This window comes from Cololabis saira, chromosome 18, assembly GCF_033807715.1.
Source record: "Cololabis saira isolate AMF1-May2022 chromosome 18, fColSai1.1, whole genome shotgun sequence".
Classification (NCBI taxonomy): domain Eukaryota; kingdom Metazoa; phylum Chordata; class Actinopteri; order Beloniformes; family Belonidae; genus Cololabis; species Cololabis saira.
The window spans coordinates 29,595,361-29,623,025 of record NC_084604.1 but is presented as its reverse complement, the minus strand read 5'-3'; the positions used below and the strand labels follow the sequence as shown (position 1 = coordinate 29,623,025).

At 40.5% G+C, this 27,665-nt stretch overlaps 1 protein-coding gene across 1 annotated transcript; it reads left to right on the top strand.

The window, feature by feature from the left end:
- The first annotated feature begins 958 nt into the window (after positions 1-958).
- On the top strand, positions 959-27,193 carry coq8aa (coenzyme Q8A, genome duplicate a). Its single transcript, XM_061746802.1, has 17 exons — positions 959-1,198; positions 5,481-5,580; positions 6,664-6,746; positions 6,868-7,115; positions 7,961-8,156; positions 8,241-8,307; positions 12,551-12,625; positions 13,589-13,717; positions 18,823-18,908; positions 19,100-19,240; positions 19,614-19,695; positions 20,712-20,805; positions 22,232-22,373; positions 23,256-23,363; positions 23,734-23,799; positions 24,330-24,416; positions 25,375-27,193. Exons 2-17 carry the CDS (start codon positions 5,487-5,489, stop codon positions 25,669-25,671), a joined length of 1,995 nt encoding a protein of 664 aa, XP_061602786.1. The 5' UTR covers positions 959-1,198; positions 5,481-5,486; the 3' UTR covers positions 25,672-27,193.
- The last annotated feature ends 472 nt before the right edge of the window (positions 27,194-27,665 follow it).

The following is a 27,665-nucleotide window of genomic DNA, read 5'->3' as shown; positions in this document are numbered from 1 at the left end:
AAATTACGCTCTTTCAATTAAAAGGGCTACTTAAATAATTCCAGTCAAAACGGAGGCTACTCCAAGGTAAAATGCAATGTAAAATGTGTGCAACATTGAGTTAGTTCAAGTCAGGGGCGTCAATTGGGTATGCCAAGGTACGGCAGCCGCCACACCTTGGCTTCAAGGGAAAATGTAAATGTTTGTTTTTTTAATACATTCATGGAATTACTCTGTGTCTATTTGTATTGATTATTCTATTACTTTATACATATAGAATAACTACAAATGAAAATCATAACAACATGATCGATTTCACTAGTTATTATACACTGCAAAAAGTCAAAATCTTAAAAAGAATATTTGTCTTATTTCTAGATAAAATGTCTCATTTTTAGTAAAAAAAAATCTCATTACATTTAAGACATTTAACACCTGTTTCAAGTAGATTTCCACTTAAAATAAGTGGAAAAATCTGCCAGTGGAACAAGATTTTTTTGCTTGTAATGAGAAGATAAATCTTGTTCCACTGGCAGATTTTTCTACTTATTTCAAGTGAAAATCTACTTGAAACAGGTGAAAATGGTCAAATAACAAGTTATTTTTCTGGTGATGACTCTTGTTTTAAGTGTAATGAGATTTTTTGACTAAAAATGAGACATTTTAACTAGAAATAAGACAAATATTCCTGGTAAGATTTTGAGTGTTTGCAGTGAGCGAGGCTGCATTTGAAAAAGTTCCAATTTTCTTGACCACACAGATAAACTACATAGCAGACTTCTGTGATGAATATTTGCTGGACGTGTTGATTGATACTCTAGTTAATTTCTGTGACTCGTAACCTTGCCATACCTTAGCATCCACTGAATCGACGCCATTGGTTCAAGTGCTATAACCCGGATGAGTCCATGAGGGGAGACTCGGATATGTTGCTTCCCCAAACGGCTCTGCTGCTGCGTGAAGTTAGTAAATACGCTTTGACCTCATGGTGACAGACAAACGGGATTAAACACTGCCAGTCGCTGCAGCAGCAGCAGACCAAGGACTACGAGTTACAGCTACTGCTAAAAAACAGTTTCAAGTTTAAAAAAAATACTTCAACCTCTTGATACTTCTGTTACATAACTAAAGAGATTTGCTGAGAGTGGCCTGTCTTGTCTGACCTCTGGTGGATTTTGGAGAAAAACCAGCAACACAAGGCTCTGCACGACAGCTGCTGGTGAGTTCTTCTTTAGACGCAATCACAAATATTTATCCATGCATGCATTAACCCCTTGCATTTGGAAAAAGCAGTACTTTGTTTTCGGTAAATCGTGCATAATGTCCTCTGTGGTGACTTTAAGGTTTACGTGCAAAAGTCCCGTCCAGCGTGCTGACGTGCCCGACATGTGGTGGCTCTACTGCATGCTTGCACTTTAACACAACTTAGCCGAGCTGCTCAGGATAACTCATTCAACTTAAAACCACCAAAACTCACCGTTTATTTATGTCAAGTCGGTTGAAAATCTGCAAAAACAAGCTGAAACGACTTTGCCAGGCGCTTGTTGTTGCAGGGGCTCCACGCCCGCCAGGCAGGAAGTGATCCCAGATTTTTACTAGAATAACTTTCTTTACTTTGAAGGATTTGTGCCATTATAACACCATGACAGTGAATAGGAACTGCTGCTCTTCCTAAAACCGGAGGTGAATCATTATTTCTGAAAGGAATAATGTTATGGCTCGTTAGATGAAACTGAACTTTTGAATTAAAAAAACTTTGAAAGTGGGACTTATCTTATATTTCTTTAAGTAAACCAAATATTAAAACATAAATCAAAATACATGTTTTCTTCCATTCTAATCTGCATGACATGTTTGTATGTGGTGAATTATAATATAATTAACTTCAAGTTATGATCCATATAGTAGTTACTATATGATGATGGTTAGAAATAATATCATGGCTCATGAATTATTTTTTACCCTTTTTTTTCTCTCCCTTTTTGTAGACTTCTGACTGTTAGAAGTTGATAGAAGAAACTGGATGTTATTGCAGATTAATTACAAAAACATTATCATTAAAAAGGATGGCTTTGCTATTCTGAAAAACCCTATCACCCCTATGATGCACGTCATAGGACTTGGTATTTATTGTGGGAATGTATGAGCGTACTTTTACCGGTAGTTTATTTAAAAAAAGAAACAGACTAACCCTTCTGATTTGCTTCAGAGTACGTGGTTGTGTTCACGTTCCCCTTATTAGTGCTGGTGCCTTCCCCGCTGTGGTGCCTTCCCCGCTGCACAGCAACGGGAATCATTCCCCACTTTTGGCCTGGGATCAGCAGTCAAGGGCAGTGATGTTATGCTGTCAGCGAGCTGTGAGGTGTTCAGGACATTATTCATACACACACTAACTGCACGGCTATTTCCATAACGGTGTGACAACAGCTTGTGCAGCAAACAACAGCTGAGGCTTAGGTGGTTTTTGTGTGTGTTCCCCACACAGTACCATGTGGGATCACAGTCAGATCGTGGCTTCAAACAAACAAAGCTAATGTTCTCCTTTTATAGAGGAAGAAAAGATTTTTGTCCCATTTTCACAGGCTTCACGTCCTCTGTGACAAATGGGAAATTGCTTAATAGACTACATTCGGCAATAAACTTTACTTTCTCTCGATATTGTTTTGACATATAGTTAAAATTTAAGGGTTTATAGTGAAAAACTACAAAAAGTGTATTATATATTTGAATGCAGTGGATATTCTGGTTTGTAATGGCTTACAGTAACAGGTTTAACACTTTTAAAAAAAATTCCCAGCTTTGTCAAAGGAATGGGAATTTGAAAAATGATGTTGTGTTGCCACCAGCAGTGTGATTATTGACCTGACAGTATTGGTACTATACAAACTAAATATTTAAAAAGTAGAGGTGAAAAGTGGTTCCAAATTTTGTGATTTCTCTGAACTGTAGGCCTCTAAACTTATTGATTCTTTATTGATGGAGGCAGGTGCTAAAATATACATAACAAATCAATGAAGAGACGTGAAATAAGACATTTCTTTTGACAAGCAGCGATGCTGTGACGGAGTCATGGTAGCGTGTAGCTGTAGTTATCCTAGCCAGCCATGCTCATTTAGATTGTGAGAAGTTTCTCTCGTGAGATGGATCTGGTACCGCTCCCATTCATAGGCATTTTCACTGGTACAGAATGTACCGAGCCAATCACAGTGGGGGGGAGGTGGGGCTTCATGCAAGTGTCCAAGAGCCAACGTTCAAAACAACCAAGATGGCTGCAGAGTTGCTAAAAACAATTCAGATAAACAAGTTTTTAATTTAAAACCGAGAACAGTCATTCATCGCCAACTTCTGTTATTTTGAATATGTCTTGTTGCTACTAGTCCGTTCGTCTGCCTGTGACACATGCTTTGTTTTTTTGGTTGTATATGCTCGTACAGAAGTGTCTAAAGGTGTTTTTTGTTGTTTTTTTTTCCTGCATCTGTTGCTTCTGTCGACTGGAAATTCAGTGCAAATCCAGAGCAACCAGACAAGTTCTTTATATTGAAGAGATAAAAAATGAGGACTGCTCGCCAGGCTGGTTGTTACCTGCAAATACGTCCCATTACTGACCCCCTGGCAGTGTTTGAATTCTGAGACGGTAAAGTACCGGTAGATGTGTTGAGGCTTAAAACACTGTTAAGGTGTATGTTTTTCCCCATCATTGAACTGATAAGGTGAGCAATGAGCAGAAACAAGCAATAAAATCTCTGATCCATCGCCATTAAAAAAAAAAGGAAATCATTGAGCCAATGTATTATTTCAAACATTAAACAGCCTTTATAAAGACAATATCTTATTTTAAGGCTTCAATAAAATTATTTATGTGCATTTCAGCTTTTCATCAGCACTTTAAGCCACTGAAATGGAAAAAAAAAAAAAGAAAAAACAAAGCCTCCAGAGCCAGAAGTGACTTAAAAGTCCAAATGACACCATTAATTTATAGCACTAACGCATATAAAAGCTTAAGAGACAAGTCAGTGAGTTAATCATTTGATGATCTTAGTAGTCCACAAGTATTTTTATTCTCTTTCCCGTGTTGTTGGTCCTATAAATCCTAACATACATCCAGCCCCGGTCTTCAGTCCGCCGTCTGAGAACACAGAACAGTCCTGAAGGAGGACACATGATCCTCTTACAGTCTCCGTCTGGATACTGTATGCGATATGCTTCACGTGCACGTGCGCACGCACATCGCTCAGACCGTCTCAGGAGCAGCTCTTTTTCCTCCCCCAAATCCCAAATGAGCCACGCTGAAGCGCCGTGTCACACCCACACTGCAGCACCTTAAGCACAAACAGAGCACGGTGCAGGAATGTAGTCAAAAGCTATGAACGTTTGTTTGTGACCAGAATTAACCCATTTATCTCCATCACATTCAGCGTTGGGCTTTGGAGATAAGCCTTCATAGAAAGCAACCTCGCAGTCCTATGAGCTGTATTAAGGAACGGGGAGGAGTAAAGTATGGCGGCGGACCTTGAACATGAACCAAACATGTGCGCCCTACTTGAAATAACAGAAGCAGATTCCATCTCGCACGACTCCGCTTTCATTTACAGTGACATTTTTAGCCTGCATGGGATTTGCCCTTCGTTTCGTGTGTGTGTGTGTGTGTTAGTGTGTGTGTGGTTTTTAAATCAATACGTAGACCTGAACCTGACAAGAGTCACACCTATGCGGGTCTCTGGTAAACATGGTTAAGCATTACCTTCTGTCAGTGAAATGTAGTTATTGAGACGTGTGTGTTTGTGTCTCCAGAAAGTACCAGAGGACATGTGTATTTTTAGTATTGGAGTCATATCAGCTGTGTGTGTGAGTTGTGATTGCAATTTTTAAATATCTAAATCCACTTTTCCCCTCTTTTTTTTTTTCTTTTCAGGCAGCATATACCGTATTTTCCGCACTATATGGCGCACCTAAAAGCCTTTAATTTTCTCAAAAACCGGCAGTGTGCCTTATAATGCAGTGCGCCTTATATATGATCATTACGGTAATTTCTGTTACTGTAGTCAGGGGGATTGTGGGTAATGTAGTTGGTGTCGCCGAAGTAACGGCGCTAAAAACGTCAGGAATCGTCACAGACGTTCAAGACAACAGCAGCGACACTGACTCGCATAATGGCGACTTTGACGAGACGGAGCAAAGCTGGTTTTTATTTTGTTAATAAAGTTTGACACGGTACTTTTCTTGTTTTTTTTTTTTTTTTTTTTTTGCATTTGCTGTAGGATTTTGTAGCATTTCCTGTAGCGCTGCTCCATCAGGTAGATGCTAACTCAACCCCAGCCACTATAGTACGGTATTTTACCATATATTTAGTGCGCCGTATAATGCGGTGAGCCTTGTATATGGAAAAAAGTTTTTAAATACGTCATTCATTGAAGGTGCGCCTTATAATGCGGAAAATACGGTAGTCATTTTCCATGCGTGCAAAACTAATTACATTTCTTCTCTTTCTCCTCTATGTCCAGTCAGTCATGGCGGGTGATATGGCTTTGCTGATGCGAGGCTTGGCTAAGTTGAGCCAGGCCGTGGCGGAGACGCAGAGCAACACCCTGCGCTCGGGGACAGGTGAGTTCACCACAACCACGTTCACATCCCTGTCAGCTGTTCTCGTGTCATTCTACTGGACACACCTTTTGAAGTCTCGTCAGCCAAATAACTGCCTAAGTTTGTCAAACTAACTGCAGCTGAATTTGTATCATTACTTTTCCAATACATCATCTCTCTCTGTGTTTTAAGTGGAGACGTTCAAACCGGGACTGTCTTACAAATAAAGGATACAATTTGTTTAAAAAGTTGCATAAAAGGTTCTGAGAAATAAGTTTAAAAATTTGTAGACATGTAACCCAGCTAGTGTTCATCCTGTGCATTAGTGTACTGATCTGGTGAGTGTGCATTAAGAGGGGGTGGTCAACGAAAAGCAGCATGGGCCAGATTTGATGCTCTACAGATTGCACCCAAGTGATTTGCTAAATATGTCTGGCTAAATATGTCTGGCCATATAAAGTTCCTCGGCAGCCTGCCAAAGTATTAATATCCCGTGGAAATCCCTTTACTTCAGTGTCATTGTAAATGTACAACAAAGGTTGTCACTAAGTTTAGAAAAAAAAGCAACCCATATGTATAAATAAACACATACTTGTTTTTAAATATCACATGAAATCACATGCATAGGACTTTAAATTGAAGAAAGTCGGAAAGTATTGCAGGCAAGTTATAAAAACGCCAACAAGAGAAGTGAACGGTGGCTTAAAATGTAAGTTTAAAAAAAGTTTAAAATAAAACCAGCTGTTTGGTGCTTTGTAGCAGAGTGGGGCGTGGTTACAGTTCTCTTATCACAGTTTGAGACGAAGGAGGGGGATAGAGGCCGTGTATTGGCTGGGTTGGGTTCTCGCTGATATTATTGATGCTTTTCTCCCCCTTTATTGGCGTCATAGATGGTCAGGAAATGTACCGTGTCGTCTGTCCAACTGTTTCACTGCCAAGGATCAATGTCATTAGACGTAAACAGACAAACTGTAGTATTTTTTTTGGTTCCCAATCATTTGGTACCGAACAGAAGGTGTTTCAGGCAAAACATCAAATATTCATCCGTTGATATAAAGATGCCATCTCCTCCCGAATGAATTGTGTCTTATATTTGTAATTCAGGAGTCCAAGGAGTCGGTGCCGCTGTCCAAAGCGTCCAAGCAGTTGCAGAGCAAGGTCTGTCTGCAGCTATGATGAAAATGCAGGTTTGTCCACATTTTTGTGAACTGGAACACCTTTGCTGTGCTGATGTTGAGCTTGCACCTTAAGGAGGGAGAGGATTCTGTCTATTTGTATTTCATAAGCGCGTTTATCTGTCTTTTGAAGGAGTTATCCGGTCAGCAGCAAACGCCCTCGTCAGAGTCGGAGTTTGATTTCCCTCAGGATGACGTTGCATTCACAGCCTCAGAGTTCAAGGAGGAAGGTGTGGACTTCCCAGATGAAGAGTTGAACAGCAGGGCTGAAGGAGCCGCAGGAGACGGCCACGCGAAAGGGAAACACTCGGTGTTTGAGGGATACAAGGATCCGAGCAAACAGTTCAGCAGTCCCACCAGGTCATACCACCGAGATGCCAGGTATAAACGGCCTAAAAGTCTTTTTTTGATACCGTTTGTACTAGGCCTGTGTTGAAAAAATCGATTTCCCAATTCTAAATCGATTCTCATATTAATTCCTAAAAATCGATTCATATGTCTAAAGATCGATTTTTTTTTTTTTTCTTTTATTTATTTATGTATTTTTTTTTTCATCATTACATTACAACTTTTGGTTATTTTTTTGTTTATCTCCAAAAAAGGAATGTTTTGTTGGACACGAGAATAACTGGTGCCATGTTTTTGCCTTTAAATATGTTTAAAGGTATGAAAACATTACTGTAAAGTGTTAGGTTATAATTGCATAAATTGTCTATATTTCATTACTTTATATACTGTCTTGGGGTTACATTTGCAAAAAATGCTAAAAAAAAAAATGCTCAAAAATTCAAAACCAAAATAGACCGAAAATGGAACAAATAAAAACGGAATGTGGGAAAAATTAAAACGATTTAATCCGTCTCTGTTTCCTGCCCTGGATCTGTTTGGTAATTCTGACCCACATGATGTTTCTGAAAGCAGTTCTATCAGCATTCTGGGAGCTGATTGGTCCTTACAGCATCATTAGCTGCCAATACTTGCTGTTTAATCGCAATATAATGCTAGTAGTAATATTTTGCATAACTACGGTCATATAATTCATGCAACAGCTCAAAAAACTGTTTTAATAACACTAACCCAAATCAATATCGGAATCGAATCGGATAGAATCAAATCTTGATAATCGATTCTGAATCGGAATCGAATCGATTCTTGACATTTGAATCGATCCCCAGCCCTAGTTTGTACCAGATATAGGTAATCACCTGTGCTTTTGTATGTGACAGACATTTCCTCGGGCAACATCAACTCTACAGCCACAGCGTGAGCAGACACATGTGGCAAGAGGTTTACTGTCAACACCCTGGGAGTCAGCTCAGGAGCTACCACCAGGACCCCTCCTCACTCGGTGGGCTGACGGCCGAAGACATCAGCAAAACCAGGCAGAGCAAGCGGAGTGACACAAAACCCCACAAACAGATGGTAACTCCTCATTTCTAAACATAAACCCATGCAGGTCGTTGTGTGAACCTTTTTCAAGGTGTCGTCTCGTTGTTTTTCCCTCAGCTAAGTGAGAGAGCCAGAGAGAGGAAGGTGCCCGTGACCCGGCTTAGCAGACTGGCTAACTTTGGAGGTACAGCAACCAGACTCCTTCCTACGCTGTCTGGGTCCTGGCTGAGTCATTGGTTGTTTGCGTGACTGTGTCTGTGCTCGTGTTCGTGTGTCTGTCTGTGTGCCAGTTCCTGCGCATTCGCATGTTCATCATCACCAAATGGAGACACTGATGATCGTAAGCCAGAGTCGCATACATGGTTTAAATGATATTTACTGGAACTCGTCCTTCTGCCAGTATTTATAAATAGAGATCATTTCATCCTCACAATCGTGATGAACCTGGTATTTTTCTGTTGAGAGTCCCGATCTCACTTTACCTAACCTCGTCATCCTTAGCCTGACTTGAACCTTCCACCTGCCCTAACAAAGGAGTCACGGGGTGTTGAACAGTTGGTGGTGTTATGTCGATCAACGTGACCTTCTAAAGGTTTTTATAGTGAAAAACATCAAAACAACTTTACGACAGACAGAAAAACAGAGAGCAGAGATGCTACGGGCGACAGGCTCGTCCAGTCTGTTTATTCATGCCTTTCATCAATGGTAAAGAGGGTTTTGTAGTTCAGATCTTGTTGTTGGTGGCATTTTATAGCAAGATGTTTGATTTATAGTTGAGATATAAAACATTAGTCAAAGTCCTGATGGTGCGGTTATAGTTCTGCAAGTACTTGGAAAGCACTTGGAAAGTAACAGATGACATTTATTGCTACACGTTAGTGCGATATTGGTGTTGCCAAAGGTAAATCTGTAGTGACAATAAAAACTAAAATATAAAACTGCTAGTGAAAATCTGTTATTAATAGCAACACAAAAATGTAACTTATAAATCAGAACGTATCAATTATTGGTTTATTTTGAGACGAGGCACCCCAAAAGGGACAAGGTTGTCTTCTTTAGTTTAGAAGTTATATATTTTTTTTCTCCAGCTAATCACAAATCAAAAGTAGCAGCACCAGAACCTGACTCATTTTTGTGAATATTTCCTTCTTGTGAAATGGGTCTGGTTAACACCGCTATTTCCACGGGTACAGTACATACCGAACCAATCGCAACGGAGCAGGGCGGTTTATGCAATGATTCATACAGGAGCCTCCAGGTGCCTCTATTTGAAGCAACCACGTCCTTTATTTCTATGATTGGTTTGATTCCTGTCCCGTGGCGTCCAGGGGCAGTTTCTTGTGAGTCCGCTTGTACTGCCCCCCTAGAAACAGAAGACCAGCCCAGTGGTCCAGGATAATGCCCCGTATCCAGTACTCGAGTTGTAAAAAAACATCAGGGGGGATGGTGGATTTTATTTGTGCTGATTACAAATAATATAATATATTACAAATAGAGGACTGACCAAAACACCTGCAGAAATACTGCAGGAATGACATAGCAGCAGTTAAATGCAGCCTTCTGTAAGCTTTAAATATCCACTGGGCTTACATCAAATACATCAAAACACAACAATAAAAAACACTTTTCTGAACTTATCAATATGACTCGGTCCTTCACAGGATAAGTAAAATGGATCACTGCAAAAACTCAAAATCTTAACAAGAATATTTGTCTTATTTCTAGTTAAAATGTCTCATTTTAGTAAAAAAAATCTCATTACACTTAAAATCAGACCCATCACTGGAAAAAACAACAATTTTCTCCCGTTTCAAGTAGATTTTCACTTGAAATAAGTAGAAAAATCTGCCAGTGGAACAAGATTTTTTTGCTTGTAATGAGAAGATAAATCTTGTCCCACTGGCAGATTTTTCTACTTATTTCAAGTGAAAATTTACTTGAAACAGGTGAAAATTGTCAAATAAGTTAATTTTCTGGTGATGACTCTACAGTAAATGTTGAAATAGCAGTAAAACCACATTCATTGATGAAATGACATAAGAGATGGAAAGGGGGATGGCAGTTTTTATTTCAGGGGGGATGGCAGTTTTTATTTCAGGGGGGGATGCCCCCCCCCCCCCCCCCCCCCCCCCCCTCATCCCCCCTCAACTCCAGTACTGCCCGCATCAATCAAAGAGGAAATGAATGACTACCCGCTGGTTGTCCTTTACATTACTTCAGCTTTCCCACCTGTGATGCAGTGGTTTCCCAACCTTCAAAGCTTTTTGTCTCACAACAACATCGTAGAAGCTTCACTGTCAACTGTCTTGCCAAACTGCACATGAGGGATATTCATTATTTTGAGAAGCGAGTCAAAGTCTCTAAGTGTAGCAGTTGTAAGCCTTGTTACAATATCGTACATTACCAACCTAAAAATTAAATTTGAAGAAAAGAGGCAGGTACCTAACGTGGTTCCTTTTAATCTCCAATTTGCATCTCACTAGAATTTAATTCTTCATAACAAATACTTAATGGTCACACAAGTACAGTGAATAGCTCATTAAACATCCTCAGATTTCAGGCCTGTGTCATCGAGTTAAGCCGAAACTGGACACGTGAGTGAGTAACATAACCTGGTCACGTCTATTTGAGCCATCTCGCTAGTCCTCTTTGGTTTTGCTGTTTTCCCCATGCGTGCTGTATGATGTTTTTTTTGGATGACCAAAATAAACAAGAAAGAAAAACTAAAACCCAGATCTGTCTGGAATAAATCACAGCGGACTGTTAACGCAAACAGGAGCTTAGAGTTTAGACGCGGTTCATTGCAAACAAGTAGAGAGACCGAGCACGAGGAGAGCTGGGATGATTCAGCATTTCGACGGGGGTAACGCTTAGAAGGTGTTGAAACGTGGGGGAGAGGGTGAAGGAACGTGGCCTCAGCCTGCCCTTCACTCTAGCAGCAATTGGTGTCAAAGTTCAACCAATGTTTCCTTGTTTTTCTTACAAGCTCAAGACATTAGACACTTCAGGCTGAAAACAAGCAGCATGTAGGAGGTTAATATCAAATCAAGGCTTCAAAATTCGGACGCGAGTAGTAAGTAGGACAGGTGCAGGCTTCACACGTCACGTGGGAAACCTTTTTGTAAACACATCGCTGCTCTGGAGGGAGAATGATTGACAGACACTGGTGCTCGGCCCGGAGAAACGCTTGTGATGAAGAAATGCTGATCTCTTGTTGGCTCAGAGCTGCACACGCCAACGATCTACACACATGCAGTGCATGCGGCCGAAGATTCATAAAGAAGGACACACTGTATGTACCTTCGATGTGCATACACAAATTGTGCAACTTTTCATCCTAAATTCATGCAATCTATGTTTTTTCTTCCTTTTTTAAATGGGGATTTTATGCACATGTGTATGCACATCGATGGTACATAGTGTGTCCGTCTTTATCATCCTCCACTGCATCTCCGATTTATTGCTTCATAAAGGGTGCGTTGCAAAAGATGATGTAATACGGGGTTATGTAAGGCAGCAGCTCGGCACGGAGGAACTTGCTCACAAACAGTCCCCTGCTTGCATTTTAGTCTCATCTGCAAATATCACCCTTTAACCTGACGGCTTGTTGATCGGTTTGGGTTCCTTGTGGTCTGTTGGACGTCATGGCACAGTTTTGAGGTTGATCTGATATCTTATACATTATCTTACTTTTTTTTTTACTTGAATTTCATTTTATTATTCGTTCGTTCGTTTTTATTTATTTCGAACATGTATATAAAAAAAAACAAGAAAAAAAGATGAGAGAAACAAATACAGGTGGGCATTCCAACACATAAAGAAAAAAAAAACCAACATAAAAAAAAAACATATTTCAGTTACATGTTTGAAAAGGAGTGGGAGGAAGTATAAACGTATTTAATCCCACCCCCTTTCCACAACTAAACATAAATTATATGCCTGTATTTACGTTTTATACTATACACTAATTTGTATAAATAAATAAATATATATAATTTTTACAAAAATAACCTGTTTAATACCAAATGTAAGCTCTATCATAAATATAATATAACTATGATATAAATATAATATGACTATGATATAAATGTAACTATGATATAAATATAATACGTATATCTATACAAACATACAAAGACAACATGACGAAATAGCAATTATTGCCCAAATAATAAAACTGGCAACGATACCACATAAACAAACATTGCTCAGCACTGTTGAAACGTCCTGGCAACTATTCTTGAGGGGCAGGAGCCAATCAAACATGAAGTGTGTGTGTTTGCATTAATATGAGCTTCTGTTTATCCATCCATCCATTTTCAGTCCTGTAGGGTCACAGGGTTTGCTGGAGCCTATCCCAGCTGGCTTGTGTTTGTTTTGTCTTTTTAAAGGTCATCTATAATTATTTTTTCTGTTTCCTGCAACAGGTTTAGCTGTAGGTTTGGGGATTGGAGCCCTGGCAGAAGTGGCTAAGAAGTCGATCGGCTTCAATGGTGCTGCAGGTAACACAAACACACCCACCTGGCTGAGGAAATATGTTTGGCCTATAAACATCAATGTTTGCTTTTTTTGTGCGTCGGAACAGTTAGAAGACTTATTACTAGTGTACACAAGGTTTTTGTTTCTCCTTAGAGAGTTGTTTTTGTGTAAGATATTCCTGTTTGGTTGTAGTTTTAGCTCATTCCATCTGCATTCCTGCAGAAAAGTGTTATTGTTGAAGTAAACTTCTTTTCTTCCCTCATGCATGTTATTACCTGCTCCACACGCTCCCTAACCTCCTAGTCAAGCATTCCTGCTCTGCTCTGACAATTTACTAATCTTAAAAAAAAGCACAGTTGGGTTAAGCTGAAGCAGCGCGCACTGGCGTCAGTCTGTGACGTTGGGGCATCTGTTGGTTGGGATTTCTGCCCGTGTGCTTTTAATCCCTGCAAGAACGCTCTGAATGCACTCGCTGAGTGTGTGTAAGCAGTAAATCTCTGTTAAACCCTCCAAAGGCAGCTTCAGACGAACCAAAACAATCTACCTGGTGGCCTACTGACACCAATACAGTCACACCCCCTCAGCACGTCTTTGCTGTTACACGGTGATGCTCTTTGAATACACCTGGATCTGAAACGTGTGCATGAAGCACGACAATGGTTCTCGCTGGATCATGAGAGAATCTGTTATGTCAGGCTCTCTGGCTCAGGCAAGTTGTGTCAAAGTCCTCCCCTGGGGGCAATAGGCAGCTTAGATCTCTGCCAGCACTCAACACCTGTACTTCCTGCAGGGTTATGTCACAGCTGGAGGTTTTTGTTTTGGATTGAACCAGCACGCTCCACTGATGTGACTGAAGGCCATGTGCGTTGAGCCCGCCCCTCCCCACTTCCTTTTTTTTTTTTAACGTATTCAGATAGTTAACAGTGAAGGCAGTGAAGTTATGTAACAAATCATCTGCTGTTTTGTGTCTTTTTGCGCTCCTTCAGGTGAAAGCAAGAAATCAGTTCTGGACTCCAGCCCTTTCCTGTCGGAGGCCAACGCTGAGCGCATCGTCAGAACTCTGTGCAAAGTCAGAGGAGCTGCTCTGAAGCTGGGACAGATGCTCAGCATTCAAGGTGGGCCACAAACCAATTCTTCTCATTTTTCAAGTCTAAAGAAAGCGATTTATACAGCGTTTTGAAACTTTTGCTGATTTTGCCATATAAGGAAAACAGACTAACTTTTATGTAGACCAGGGGTCGGCTCTTTAACGCCGCCCTGGTGGCTCCCTGGATCTTTTTCAAAAATGTTTGACCCTTTTTTCCTTTTTTCCTCTTTTTTTTTTCTTTGTTTCTTCTTTATTTCCTTTTTCTTCTTTTTTCCTTTTTCTCTCTTTTTTTCTTCCTTTTTCCTTTCCGTTTTAATCTCGACATTTCGATTTTTTTCTTGATATTTCGACTTTTTTCTCGAGATTTTGACTTTTTTCTTGACATTTCGATTTTTTTCTCGACATTTCAACTTTTTTCTCGAGATTGTACTTCAACATTAATCTTGACATTTCGACATTTTTCTCGAAATTTCAACTTTTTTCTTCAAGTGCATAATGAAAAAAAAAATCTTCCCCCAGTTCTAGCTAATATAGATACATGCAGCATGTGTTGTCTTCATTCTAAGGCTTATACAAGACTTTTCATTTTTTGTGGCTCCAGACATATTTGTTTTTTGTGTTTTGGGTCCAATATGGCTCTTTCAACATTTTGGGTTGCCGACCCCTGATGTAGACCAATCAGAGGTAACTCTTCATGGAAGTGGTGGTTCGTTTTTGTCAGTTCTGCAATTCAGTTCATATATGTCCTGTAGTTGTTAAAATGAAGCATTTATCAGTCAGGATACCAAACTTATAATCAATTTAAAGCCTTTTATGTATCATGCAAGATTATTTACTGTTGCACCATTTAGCAACATTGCATGTTAAAAGTAATAAGTGCAGCGATGAGAAGGTGCTGCTGCATGGCAACGGTTGGACTTATTGTCCCGATGATTAATCACTTAAACAACAGCAGCCTGGTCTGGGTCGATGGCGACAGCTTGGAGGTCCATAAACATAATTTTTAGTCTTCTTGTGGGAAATTAACAGGAAGAAAAGCAGTTTGCTGTGGGATACAAAGAAACTGGACAGTTTGTCTACTGAACCAGAGTGCACGTTTGTTATAAAGGTGTTTATACTCGGAGCTGAAGCCCTTTTAAATGATCTCAATGAGGGCGGTTGAAACAGACCTGATGCTTCAGTCTCTTCTTGTAACTGCTGTTATAGTTTTACAAGCTGATGATATAATGATTTATATATATAATGATGATATTATCAACATTACAGCGAAACATGTGATTTTCAAGAGTCAATCATCATCAATCAATCGCTGTCTTTAAGCCAAATGCAGTAACCCGACACGCATACATACTGTGACATTCATCTGCACAACAGATTTGACAGTAACAAATCAAAGTAAAAGCACCTTTATTTAGCCTTTCCCTTCTGGAGTCACCACAGTTAATCATTATGTTCTGCATATTGATTTGGGATAGTTTGTACCGTCCTGGTGCAGCCGGATCAATAGGGAGGGTACGTTGGGGCTCGTTTTCCTGCCCAGGGACACTCAGTCATTCATTTTCATTTACAAGCTGAACTTCCTCAGCTTTTAATCTCTTGACGTTTCTCACCCAAAAACCCCCATCCTGCGTCCCTCTCTCTCTCTCTCTGGTTCTCGACTGGGAAACCTCCCATCCAGCATTAATTCAGTGTTAAAGCAGCACAATGTAACTTTCAGCTTTTGTTGAGTTTGGCGGCATCTTTTGGACAAAAGCGGTAGTGCTTTACCAGAAAGAACACTACGTTTCCCATGTGCACCAGCGTGTACTGCCGGAAAGATCCTGTCCAGTCGCTGCATTTGTTTTGATAGCGAATGAAGATGGGACGGACTTTCAAAACTACTTTTCTGTTTCACCAAGTGAACAGACGGAACGCAACAAAAAAGATGTTAAACTGCTGGAAAGGAACTGGAATTTACCGGGATACCTTAAACAAGGAAGACAGGGAGCGGTATATGGAGAAAATAATGATTATTAAAGGTTTTGATCCATATGAAACCCCTACTAAAGAGTGGAGCTCCGATGAGGATTTACTGCTGCAGTTCTGCACAACCCACGTCTTATGGTACTTTTGCATTAGTACTTACTTGGCCCGACACGGCTCGTCACACCTCTACCCTTCTCTACCCGTTTTGTCCCCGTTTGTTTTTCCACAGCCAGGTGAGAAGTGGGCAGGTTGGGGTGAAGCTGCTGTGACGTACTCGATTGCGCAACCGCTTTGTTCATGTCGGCGCTGATCAGAAATCAGCTGGAGCCGCGAGCGGCTGAGAGTAAAACAGCCCGTCTACATCCATTTTTTAATTCTCTCGTCAGCCACCAGGTTTATGAACATCTGCACCTCAGAGTTGGATCACCAAACAGACGTTTTGCGCTTTATAATAAAATCGCCGCGAGCCGCAGGTCGCTCTCGCGCTGACTCCCGCTTCCTAATTCAAATGTCTGCCGGCCCCGCCCCCCGACCAATCAGTGGCGTGGAGGGTGGTGACGTCAGAAATAGTCCCGGCTCAGCCCGGATAGAACCTCGTCAGAATGGTTACAGAAATAGTATCTGCTTGGAGCGGCTCTACCCGTCTCAGCCCCTAGTGCAAAAGCGCAAGACGGGGCCGTGGCGGGTAGAACCGAGCTGAGGCGGGACTAGTGGAAAAGGGCTATTAGGCTACCTTGTTTAGGATTGTTTGGCAGCTGCTTTGGTAAATGTTTGACTCGCCATGTGTTTCAATAAATTAGTATAATAGTACAACATACTGTACATGTTTTGTGTTACTCTTACTTTTTTTCTTTTTTGACTGCTATATTATGCGGAAGAGGCTCCGAGGCGTGAGCAATATTTTTGTTTTCCTCGTGAGTTTATTTTTTTCCTCTGCAGCTACAAATAGAGTTAATATTTTTTCCTCAACAAACTACTTTTATCTGAAGATTGGGGTTAATCGCACCGCAGAGAGCTGGCCAGCAACTGCGTTTAGCTGGCGAAGTGGGGAATAAAACCTGTGTTTGTTTGTGCTATACTGTGTGGAAGGTTATGTTTATGACCCCCTCAGACCATGACAGAGGTGTCATTAAACCTGTTGGAAGTTGATGTACCATCACAATGACTCTGGAAATATGATATTAAGGTGGAAAAGTTACATAGTGCTGCTTTAAGACTTGCAGCTTTTGCTCCCCTGCTGGTTTCTTCAGGTCCAGATCAGATGACTGTCTCCCTTTTGTTCATTTCTCAGTCTGCACTGACTTACAGATGTGGGGAAGTGCTGATTAGAATCTTGTGATAATGCACCGGGCCGTCTTGATCTCCACTAACGTTATCTTCAACGCTCAGCTCCATAAACAAACACAGTGACTGTTATACAAGGCTGTTTCCTTTTTTTGTTCTTGTTTTTCCCACTTTGCAAATTGGACTCCCGTATCTATTTGCTCGTGGTATCCACCTGCTGACATTGTCTGGACCGGACTACAGTTTACTAATTTGTATGTCATCCGAGCAGGAGAGGAACCTTTTAAAGCCGGTGTGTCTTTTCGCGCAAATAACGGCAGTAAACATTTCAGCACCAAGGTTATGAAGCCGAGTCTGGCAGCAGTAAACACATCGTCGCTGTTTTGTTTTGACGCTGTTGCCCCACAGCCTGACCTTGCTCTGTGACCTCTTTCTTTGGTATTCATCTTCTGAGCTGCACACGTTTGCATGGACAGCATGGTGCAGTAAATTTATGCACATGATCACTAACAGAGCTGGGACGGCTATCTTTGTGGTGACAAATAACAGTGATTCCTAAATCACGAACTCCTTCTGTGGCCTTCTGCGGCGAGCCGCACTGCAAACAACGCCAGTCGACTCGGCAATAATGCGATTGACTGGAGATGAATAAATCCGGATGATAAAGATCTCATCGCTCTTTTTTTTTTTCTCCCCCACTCCGCTGACATTTGCCTGTTATGTCGGGAACGCGGTTGTAGGCTGATGGGGCTCCAACAATCGCGGCCTTTACCACAAGTCCAAAATAGTGTCGACCTTGAGAGGCCTCGAGTGCTCCTCAACAGTGGACCGATTGTTAAGTTTAGCTGTGTCGGTTCAAGTAAACTTAGTAAACCTAAAGTAAATTTAGTAGCTGCCAAGTCATTTCTTTTTTTCGTTATGATGGCATTAAAGTGTAGACTCGATGAACATGCCTGGATTATCTCAGTTTAATTCAGAAACGCTGTTTCACAATTTGAGGTTTACCGTAACTTAGGCCTGTGTTGAAAAAATCGATTTCCCCATTCTAAATCGATTCTCATATTAATTCCTAAAAATCGATTCATATGTCTAAAGATCGATTTTTTTTTTTTTTTTTTTTTTTTTTTTTCATCATTACATTACAACTTTTGGTTATTTTTTTGTTTATCCCCAAAAAAAGAATGTTTTGTTGGACACAAGAATAACTGGTGCCATGTTTTTGCCTTTAAATATGTTTAAAGGTATGAAAATATTAAAGTGTTAGGTTATAATTGCATAAATTGTCTATATTTCATTACTTTATATACTGTCTTGGGGTTACATTTGCAAAAAATGCTAAAAACCAAATCCTCAAAAATTAAAAACCAAAATAGACCGAAAATGGAACAGATAAAAACGGATTGTGAGAAAAAATAAAACCGATTTCATCCGTCTCTGTTTCCTCCCTGGATCTGTTTGGTAATTCTGACCCACATGATGTTTCTGAAAGCAGTTCTATCAGCATTCTGGGAGCTGATTGGTCCTTACAGCATCATTAGCTGCAATACTTGCTGTTGAATCTCAATATAATACTAGTAGTAATATTTTGCATAACTACAGTCATATAATTCATGCAACAGCTCAAAAAACTGTTTTAATAACACTAACCCAAATCAATATCGGAATCGAATCGATTCTTGACATTTGAATCGATCCCCAGCCCTACTGTAACTCTTCATTTGTGTTTTTAGACGTCGTAGCTGCGTGAAATCTTTAAATTATTGGAAGTGTAAATAGTCCATCTCAATGCTTTTTTATAGCTGATTATATAATTTAATCCCCCGTTTTTATCCCTGTTGTTCGTCCCGCTTTTTGGTTCTGATAAAGTTTTTGTGTGCGTTTCAGATGACGCATTCATCAACCCCCAGCTCGCCAAGATTTTTGAGCGCGTCAGGCAGAGTGCTGATTTCATGCCGATAAAGCAAATGACGGTATGTTTTTTTTTCTTCTTTTTTTGCATTTATTTGCATTCATACTGTTGTAAGAATGCTACGCATTATGATAGATGTAATAAATGTAATGTATTTTGTGCAGTCGTACAGTGCTTTTATTAAGCCCCAATTTAAACTCACTCTGAACTCAAATAGTCAAAGAAACTGTTCTTCTTCGTGTTTGTCTGTAGAAAGCACTGAACAGCGACTTGGGCCCCAACTGGAGAAACAAGCTGGAGTCTTTCGAGGAACGTCCGTTTGCAGCCGCCTCCATCGGACAAGTTCACCTGGCGAAGATGAAGGACGGCAGGGAGGTGGCCATGAAAATACAGGTTTGGATGCAACCACGTGCACGTGGTCATCACTTTTTCATGTGCTTGAGATAGGCACTGTTGCTGGAGAGTGTTTAAACGAGCATGGTCGGATCATCCTTGTTTTGTTTTTGTATTTCTTTTATTTTTTTAATTCTAGGAAGCATGCAAGTAGAACTAAATAGTCACTTGATTGAATTAGATTGAATTGATTGAGTACTTCAGTGTGAAAGGCTGTAATTGTTCTAAGAATTGGATTACCGTTAAAGGTAATTTATTTAAAAGAGATTAAAATCAAATGTTCTATTGTTGTCACTGACATCAACTAAATCGTTTAGCTTCCCTTGGGTTTTCGTTCAGATTAAATTGACTCTTCTGTTTCCGTGCGTTTCAGTATCCTGGAGTGGCTCAGAGCATCAACAGTGACGTCAACAACCTGATGACGGTGCTGAATATGAGCAACGCCCTCCCTGAAGGTGCACGCGCATCACAAAGCAAATCACAACTGAGCACAACAAACACAAGTTTTCCAGTACTGCAGTAAAACACGCTCAGAAGCAAGTTGCATTATTCTCAGGACTAAATTCATTATTTGCTGTTGTAAAACATAAAATAAGAAAGATACAAATAGTCAAAGCACGTAATAAAGGCCATTGCACGCAGTCTAACCTGATGTACGTGCTCAGGACCTTTCACACGTTCAGGACATTCTGGTTTGCCAACTCTGTAAGGAGCTCAGCTCCTGATGAATTCTGTACACCAATTTAGACCAAAACGTGCATTTGGACCAAAACATGCATTTGAACCGAAAGGGGGAATTTTGCAGCTCATGATTTGCTGCGGATGCCATTTTTTTCTTTTGTTTGTTTTGGTTTGGTTTTTCCTGCAAAAGCTACCACCCTTTTGGACTTTCTGCAGCGTTATCTGTCAAAGGTCAAGACATTTGCTGAATAGCCAAGAATAACGTTTACATTTAAGCATCTCGTGCACACTGGGAGGTCCTGCGATTGTAAAAACGGGGTCTTTTTTGCGCGAAGCATTTTTTTTTATAATTTTTTTTCTCCTGGACTGCTTAATTATGCAAACACAAGGGATGGTCTATATACTCAATAATATAACTTGCTTGGGACCATGTTTTATCGTGCTCTCAAATCCACATAGAGATATGTAGACAGAAAGTAGGGAATGGTGAAGTGAAGGATATGCATGTTACTGTAAATGCTAGAAAGAAGCCAGTAAGAGTATTTTATCTCGTTTCACGTTATGTTTTCCACTGATCTCCTATACAATTATGTTTCACCCAACTGCAGTACCTTTATGTGGATAGATTGTAATGATATTGCTAACATGTTATCAAAATACACCTCATCCTGTATAACTTACTTGACGTACCTGATCACCTGCTCTTAAATGTAAATCCTCATATTCTTTTTGAAGTTACTGTTGATCAAATCTGTCTAGACTGATTGGCTCCTTTTGTTTGTTTCTCCAGGTCTGTTTCCAGAGCATCTGATAGATGTAATGAGGAAAGAGCTCGCACTGGAGTGTGACTACATTAGAGAGGCCCAGTGTGCTAAGAAGTTCAGGTATTAAAAAGCAAATGTTTGAATAGCATCTGCAGGGCAGTAAACGTCTACAAGCGCCCTTCTTCTGTTGATTTAAACCTTACAGGTTTACAAGCCCATTAGTTGTAGCTGGTACATCCACTGCTAAAGAACATGGTCATTTCTTTAGTGACAAACTCGTATCAGAATTACCTTAAAGGAGCTTGAGGCTCCTTTTAAGAAATGAGACTCTCTAGCGCCACCCTTCGCCACGACGGCCGTTGGGGGTACTGCAGCCAACAGTGAAGCCGGCACGGGAGAACGGGGAGAACGCGCATGCAGCGTCATGTGACGTCACATCCGCAGGACAGCGCGGGAAACTGCAGCACATTTTGCAGCACACAGCCTGTTCAAGGCAACGGAGAGATACGGTAGAAGGCTCATTCTTTTTGGTTTGGAACGCTTCATCTGACATTATTACTAGAAAACTTAAAACGTATACGGATTTTTTTCATAAATCCTGCCTCAAGCTCCTTTAAATCTTGTATTATAGTTCCAGCTTGTCGGATGATAAAGTCAGAGGGCAGTTGTAAGGACTTTACAGCGGTCACGTGTCAACAGCGCGTCTAATACTTTGTTGACGGTAGACTCCCCCCCCTAAATATAAAGCTGTTTGTTTTATTTGATTCTGGAGCGAACTGGCTGAACAGAGCACAGTTTGGTTTGTTTCATCATACATCCACCGTTGTCAAATATTATCCACTTTCTATTAAACAAACACAAAAAAAACTCTTTAATATTTACTTTCTTTCTTCTGCAAACTTTTTTTTAGTTTTTAGTTTTTTTCAAACAAAGTTGTGATATACTGTATGATACTGTATCATTATGTTGCCATGGTAACCTTGTGCTAAACCGTTGGTTCATGTAAAATGTCTGCACAAAACAAATGTCAAAGAGCCTGATTTGTTATTTATTCTATTATTTGTTGTCTACACTCACCACCGTGGCTGGCGGGTCGAGTAAACTGACACTTGGCAGGTGGCGAGTGCTAATTTCCAACCCTGGTTGGCACTTAAAATTTCCTCCATGCTAGTTTAATGCCCTAAGAAGAATACATTTTATACTTTTCACACAACTGGGTGTTCTAGACGTCTGGCTGGATTTCTAAGTGAATAAAACGGTATCTGGACTGCACAATAAGTTATAATGTGATACTTAACACACCACTGTTGCAGCGCCTGGACTCGGCTTCATTAAACACATGACAGTTCAGAGGCTCTTGATATTCTCAAGATTCGTAAACATAGATTTAGCCGGCTTATTCCATTCCCTTATTAAATGTTGGTCTCGACTCATCAAGGTCAGAGCCAGCGCGACAGCCGCACAGCTATAAAAAGAAAACAACCGTCGGAGTGGACCATGTGAACGCGTTGACGGTACTCAAGTTTCTGTGTCTGCTCTGATTCAGGGAGCTACTGAAGGACGATCCATTCTTCTACGTGCCAGAGGTGATTGAGGAGTTGAGCGGCAGCCACGTCCTGACTACTGAGCTGGTTCCTGGATTCCCTCTGGACCAGGCCGAGACGCTCTCGGAGGAGCTGAAGAATGAGGTAAACGGGGCAAACGGGGCACGGGCAGGAGCTGATTAACGGGAGTATCAGATGCTCTTTCACACTGATAAATGGATCCATAACAGATTTAAATAAAAAAGAAAAAATTGTTTTTGCACCAGCCTATTTCCGTTTTACTGCTTGTTCCTTTTCTTTTCCTACTTGAGGGTTTTTTGTCTCACTTCTACAGTGGTCGAGACCCGCCATTACTGAAAATAAAAGTAACGCTGCAAACAGAAACAAACGCCGCTGCGAATTAAAGAAACGCTGCAAATAAAAAGAAACGCAGCTGAAAATAAAACGACGCAAATAAAAAAGCCACAACGGAAGTGAATTACCAGGGACTATTTTTTCTGATCCACCGGTGTTTTTTACGTGAGAGGAGAAGTCCTTGACCACCACACACAGCTTCAACTTCACATTCACATTCATACAAATAACTATTGTTACCCACGCTTTAGATTATTCTTGGCATTATTATTAATGATAAAAACAACAACACCTCTCACATAAAAACACCGGTGCATCGGCAAAAACAGCCCCGGGTAATTCACTTCCATTGTGGCTTTTTTATTTGCGTCGATTTTTATTTTATTTGAAGCGGGGTTTCTTTATATTTTCAGCGTTTCTTTTATTTGCAGCGCGTTTCTATTTGTTTGCAGCGTTTATTTTATTTGCTAAGCATTTATTTTATTTGCAGCGGCGTTTGTTTCTGTTTGCAGCGTTACTTTTATTTTCAGCAATGGCGGGTCTCGCCCACCGTACACTTCCCCTTTTTCCACGCAACCAAGAAGAAAAACGAATAAAACCTGTAGTTGGCATTAACAGTGACCGACATGTATAAAAAAAAATCATACATGAATCTTTTGTTTTGTGCCTCAGATCTGCCACAACATCTTGTTGTTGTGCCTCAGAGAACTGTTTGAGTTCAGGTACATGCAGACCGATCCGAACTGGTCCAACTTCTTCTACGATCCTCAGACACACAAGGTGAGTGTGTTCACAGCCGACATAAGAAATGATCCACACAAGTGGAACTCGGGTTCTACTTTAGTTTACAGAGGATACGTCCGTCATTACTCACAGAAACGCACAAACAAGGCTTCTTATCATTTGAGTGCTCTCTATCTGTTTATTTTCCCTCTACAACCACGCACTGATGAGCATATCAGGGTAATGTAGAGCTTCGGTGTTTCTCCTAAGGACACTTTGACTTTTGGAAGGGCTGGAGACGACCGATTAAACCCCTGAGTCATTGCACAGACTGAATTAATTTACCGTGGCTATTAATTCAGGTCCGTCAGTTGAGATTGTGGGATAATGGAAACTAATTGTTTTTTTGTATCATGACTCTCTCCAGGTGGCGCTGTTGGACTTCGGAGCCACAAGAGGATTTGATCAAAGTTTCACCGACGTCTACATAGAGGTGAGGCCGATCGGCTTCGCTGGTTATTACCATTTAATGTTTATTGTGGGGTATGATGTGCTGTCCATATGTATATATGTATATGTATTATACTGTTACAGTAGAGCTGCACACGTACGTGTAGCAGGTTAAAAAGCAACACGACTGCCACGATCCTCATCAATTTGATACTTTAGCTTCATTTTACTCAAATTCATAGCTGATACTTAGCAGTTCACTAGGTGATCTAAGTCATCCATCACTACTTTCACATTCTTTTTACATTTAGACTTAGATTTTTTTGCAAAAAATAACTTTCCTATCCCAAGAGGAGCCACACCTCATGTTTATTCTGTCTTGTGGCAGCAGCTGGCTGCTGTTGCTCCAGTTACAAACCATTAACAGCATGAGCTTTATATCTGCCCCCCAAAAACATTGATCGGCTGCCCAGGTTACGTGTGTCTTGGTGCATGATGGATGAGGGATTAAACGACATGTCGCTGATGGAGGAAATGAGAGTCGGAGTGATTGGAACATGTTTGTGATTGCAGGTAATCCGCTCAGCTGCTGAGGGTGACGCGGAGGGGGTGCTGAAGAAATCTATTGAGATGAAGTTCTTGACGGGGTACGAGTCCAAGGTAATTATCTCTCTTGTTTTTTTGCTCTAAATCAGGGGTGTCAAACTCATTTTGCTTGGCGGGCCGGATTTGACCAATTCTTTTCTCGCGGGCCGCACGCTCAAAATAACAAAAACGGTGCGGAAATTTTTTTATCTAATTCTTTTCTTTTTACTATTGTTATCTAATCCAATATCAGTTTAGTTAATTTTAAAGGAAATACACACTTTGTTTACACTGTAATTATGTAAAATATATCTCTTCAGGATCTTTTCTTGAAATTTCTCGTTTTTTTTCAAATTATGTAAGATACTTTTAATATCATTTTACAAAGATAAACAGAAACAAGTATGTTTTTTTATATTTCGCTTTTTTATAGGAAATTTAATTTAAAGCAAAATCTTTCTTATTACATCCGAGAGTGTTTCTTTGTGATTTAGAGAATTTTCCAGTACAATTAAGTGTATTTATTTTTAAAAATTGGCGCGGATATTTACGCCAGTCTGCCGAAAAAGTCAGCACTTCTTTTTTAACTGTTTTACTTTGTCACTATCCTCGTATTCAAAACTGAAATTCTCAGAATAAATATCTTCTATCATCTTTTTTAGCAGTGATATTTTTCCTGCGAAAATATATAATAGTAGTCAGTTAATAAAAATAAACGACCGTCTACAAAGAAATAAAATCAGCAAATGCATTCTAGAAAACTGTGAAATAACGATGGATTTGTAGAAGAAATATATTATCGGATATGCTGCGATTCATGGCAATTATTTATGCCTTCCTTTTTAGTAAATTAACATTTCGTTTTTTTGCGTTGGAAACTTCTCTCGGGCTGCATGCGGCCCGTGGGCCGCACATTTGACACCCCTGCTCTAAATAAACCGTTTCTGTAATTCCTTCCCATCAGTGTAATGAGGAAAGAGGCATGTGGCACTCTTGTTCTTGCACTGACATTTGAGATTGTTTGTGTGTCCAGGCAATGGTTAATGCCCACGTGGACGCCGTGATGATCCTCGGCGAGGCCTTCGCCTCCGTGGAGCCCTTCGACTTCGGTTCCCAGTCCACCACGGAAAGGATCCACAACCTCATCCCGGTGATGCTCAAACACCGGCTCACGCCCCCTCCAGAGGAGACGTACTCACTCCACCGCAAGATGGGCGGCTCCTTCCTCATCTGCTCCCGGCTGGGCGCAAAGCTGGGGTGTAAGGACATGTTTCAGGCGACGTATCGGAAGTACTGGGAAGGCCGCACGCCCCCTCCTTCCTCAGCCTAAGCCGAACAGCGTCCGGCGGTTTTAGACAGACTTGTCCCGGGGCCAACAGCGAAACGCCCACCGATGCTGATGGTCGGGTTGGAAGACGCGGAATCGCTGGATGGGAGCCACCTGCAAAGATTCAAGGATCATCATCGTTGGCGTCCCACTAAAAGGCTCTCAGAAATCGGTATACATATTCAAAGGAATATTTTTTTCTCTATTTTTCTTTGTTTTTTTTTCTTCTACGAGGGGGCAGCATCATGTCGTCTGCAGCGTCTGAGGCTAAAACACCTATGCATGTACGTACGGCCCAGGAAGAAAAAGGAAACGGGTTGGAAATGTATCTCTTTTCTGATAATTTCAACATAATTATAGCACTCTTTGAATTTTGCATTGCTGTGTTTTGTTGGAACTTACAGTTAATCTACTCACTTTGCCGTTTTACTGTAAGCGTCATTAGTGGTGAATTTACAACACTTGATTGTATTAAGAAAGAGACCTGAACTCAAACTAAAGCATAAAAAAAAGTCCCAGAAGAGTCAGCTAATGATGGAGTTTGTGGGCAGTACGAGTCTCAGTGCTGACCAGGACCAATGTCTCTGCATCACTGATGTGTCTGTTTCTAGTACGGATGTTTGGATTTTGAACCAGAAGGCTGACGAGAGTAAATAGTTGAGTGTAAATTCAGTGTTTAAGGTCAATATATCAACAAATGATGGAGTGTCATAGAAGAATACCTTGTATCATGTGTTCATGTCTGTGCAGTATGTTCTATATGTGGTGCATATAGACGGTTCTGGATCAATGCTGCCATCCAGATTACACTACTGGATATGACCATTTCTCAAATTTCAGTAGCTGTTTGTGTCTTTTAGCCTCTTAGATTAATTTTTATGGGCATATCCATTTATTAAGAGTGTTATTTTGTTTCCAATAACAACCAGGATCTGTAAGACCATTTGGTTAAGGCATTAATTCAAATGTTTGTTTTTTTTGTTGTTTATTTTTCACATTATGGTTATCGAAATTTGTGTTCTACATGTCCAACATTGAGTCTGTTTAATCATTAACTTGCCAGTTGATTATAAGCAGGGAAAAAAATAGAGATTTCGTGCACCGTAATATCAATGTAACTAATAAACGGTAGGAAGGGAACTGCAGGATTCCATCTCACAGCAACACTGCCATTGTGACTGGGTGTGAATATTAATGAACTACGGGGATGGAAGAAGCTCACCCCGATAACGCACAAGACCGGCTCGTGGAGGGCGCCTCGCTCCCAGAAGTCGGTAATCTGTCCACAGCTTCTGACCTGGATGGCGTGTGACTGAGAGTTTTCAACGTTTCTTTATTTGAGTGCAGTTTTAATGCTCTTTGGTGTGAAAACTGTATGTTTGTAAGGGAAGGGGGGAGGTGGGTGGTGAAAAATGTGCCTGTTGTTTTCAGCAGATGGTTTTTAGCTAGAAAGGCTGACTTTCTATTTCTAAACTAAAAGTTGAAATAAAATATTATGAATTAAGGCCGTGTTTGGTCATCTCAAGTGGCTTTCTGTCTTCTTTTGGGGTTTTTTTTGTGTTTTTTTGTTTTGCGAGTGCAAATAACCATTTTATGTCCATTTAAAACAAGTGACGTTTTACTGGCCTATTGATTTAAGAGGTTATGATGTAAAACCATGAATGAAAACTCAAAAGACGGAGGTTATCTTCCAATTTTAGCGTCGTCTTAGCCAGCAGTCGATGTTGGCAGAGAGCCTGGAAAAAGAGCATGAATGAACACATGCATATTCAGTACATTTGAACACTTTAACCTAAATAGTTGAGTAAATAACTCATGCCAGTAAATATGGACAGGAGAAAAAAAAAAATCTCCATGATACTTTATGGAGATCCTGCAGAAATTCTGCTTCAGTGAGCTAAAGCAAAGCAGCTCGTTGCAGTTCACCTTCCTGGCCAGCAGGTGGTGCTGCCACGTCTTCCCACTAAAATAGAGGCTCCATCGAGAGCTGAATTAAA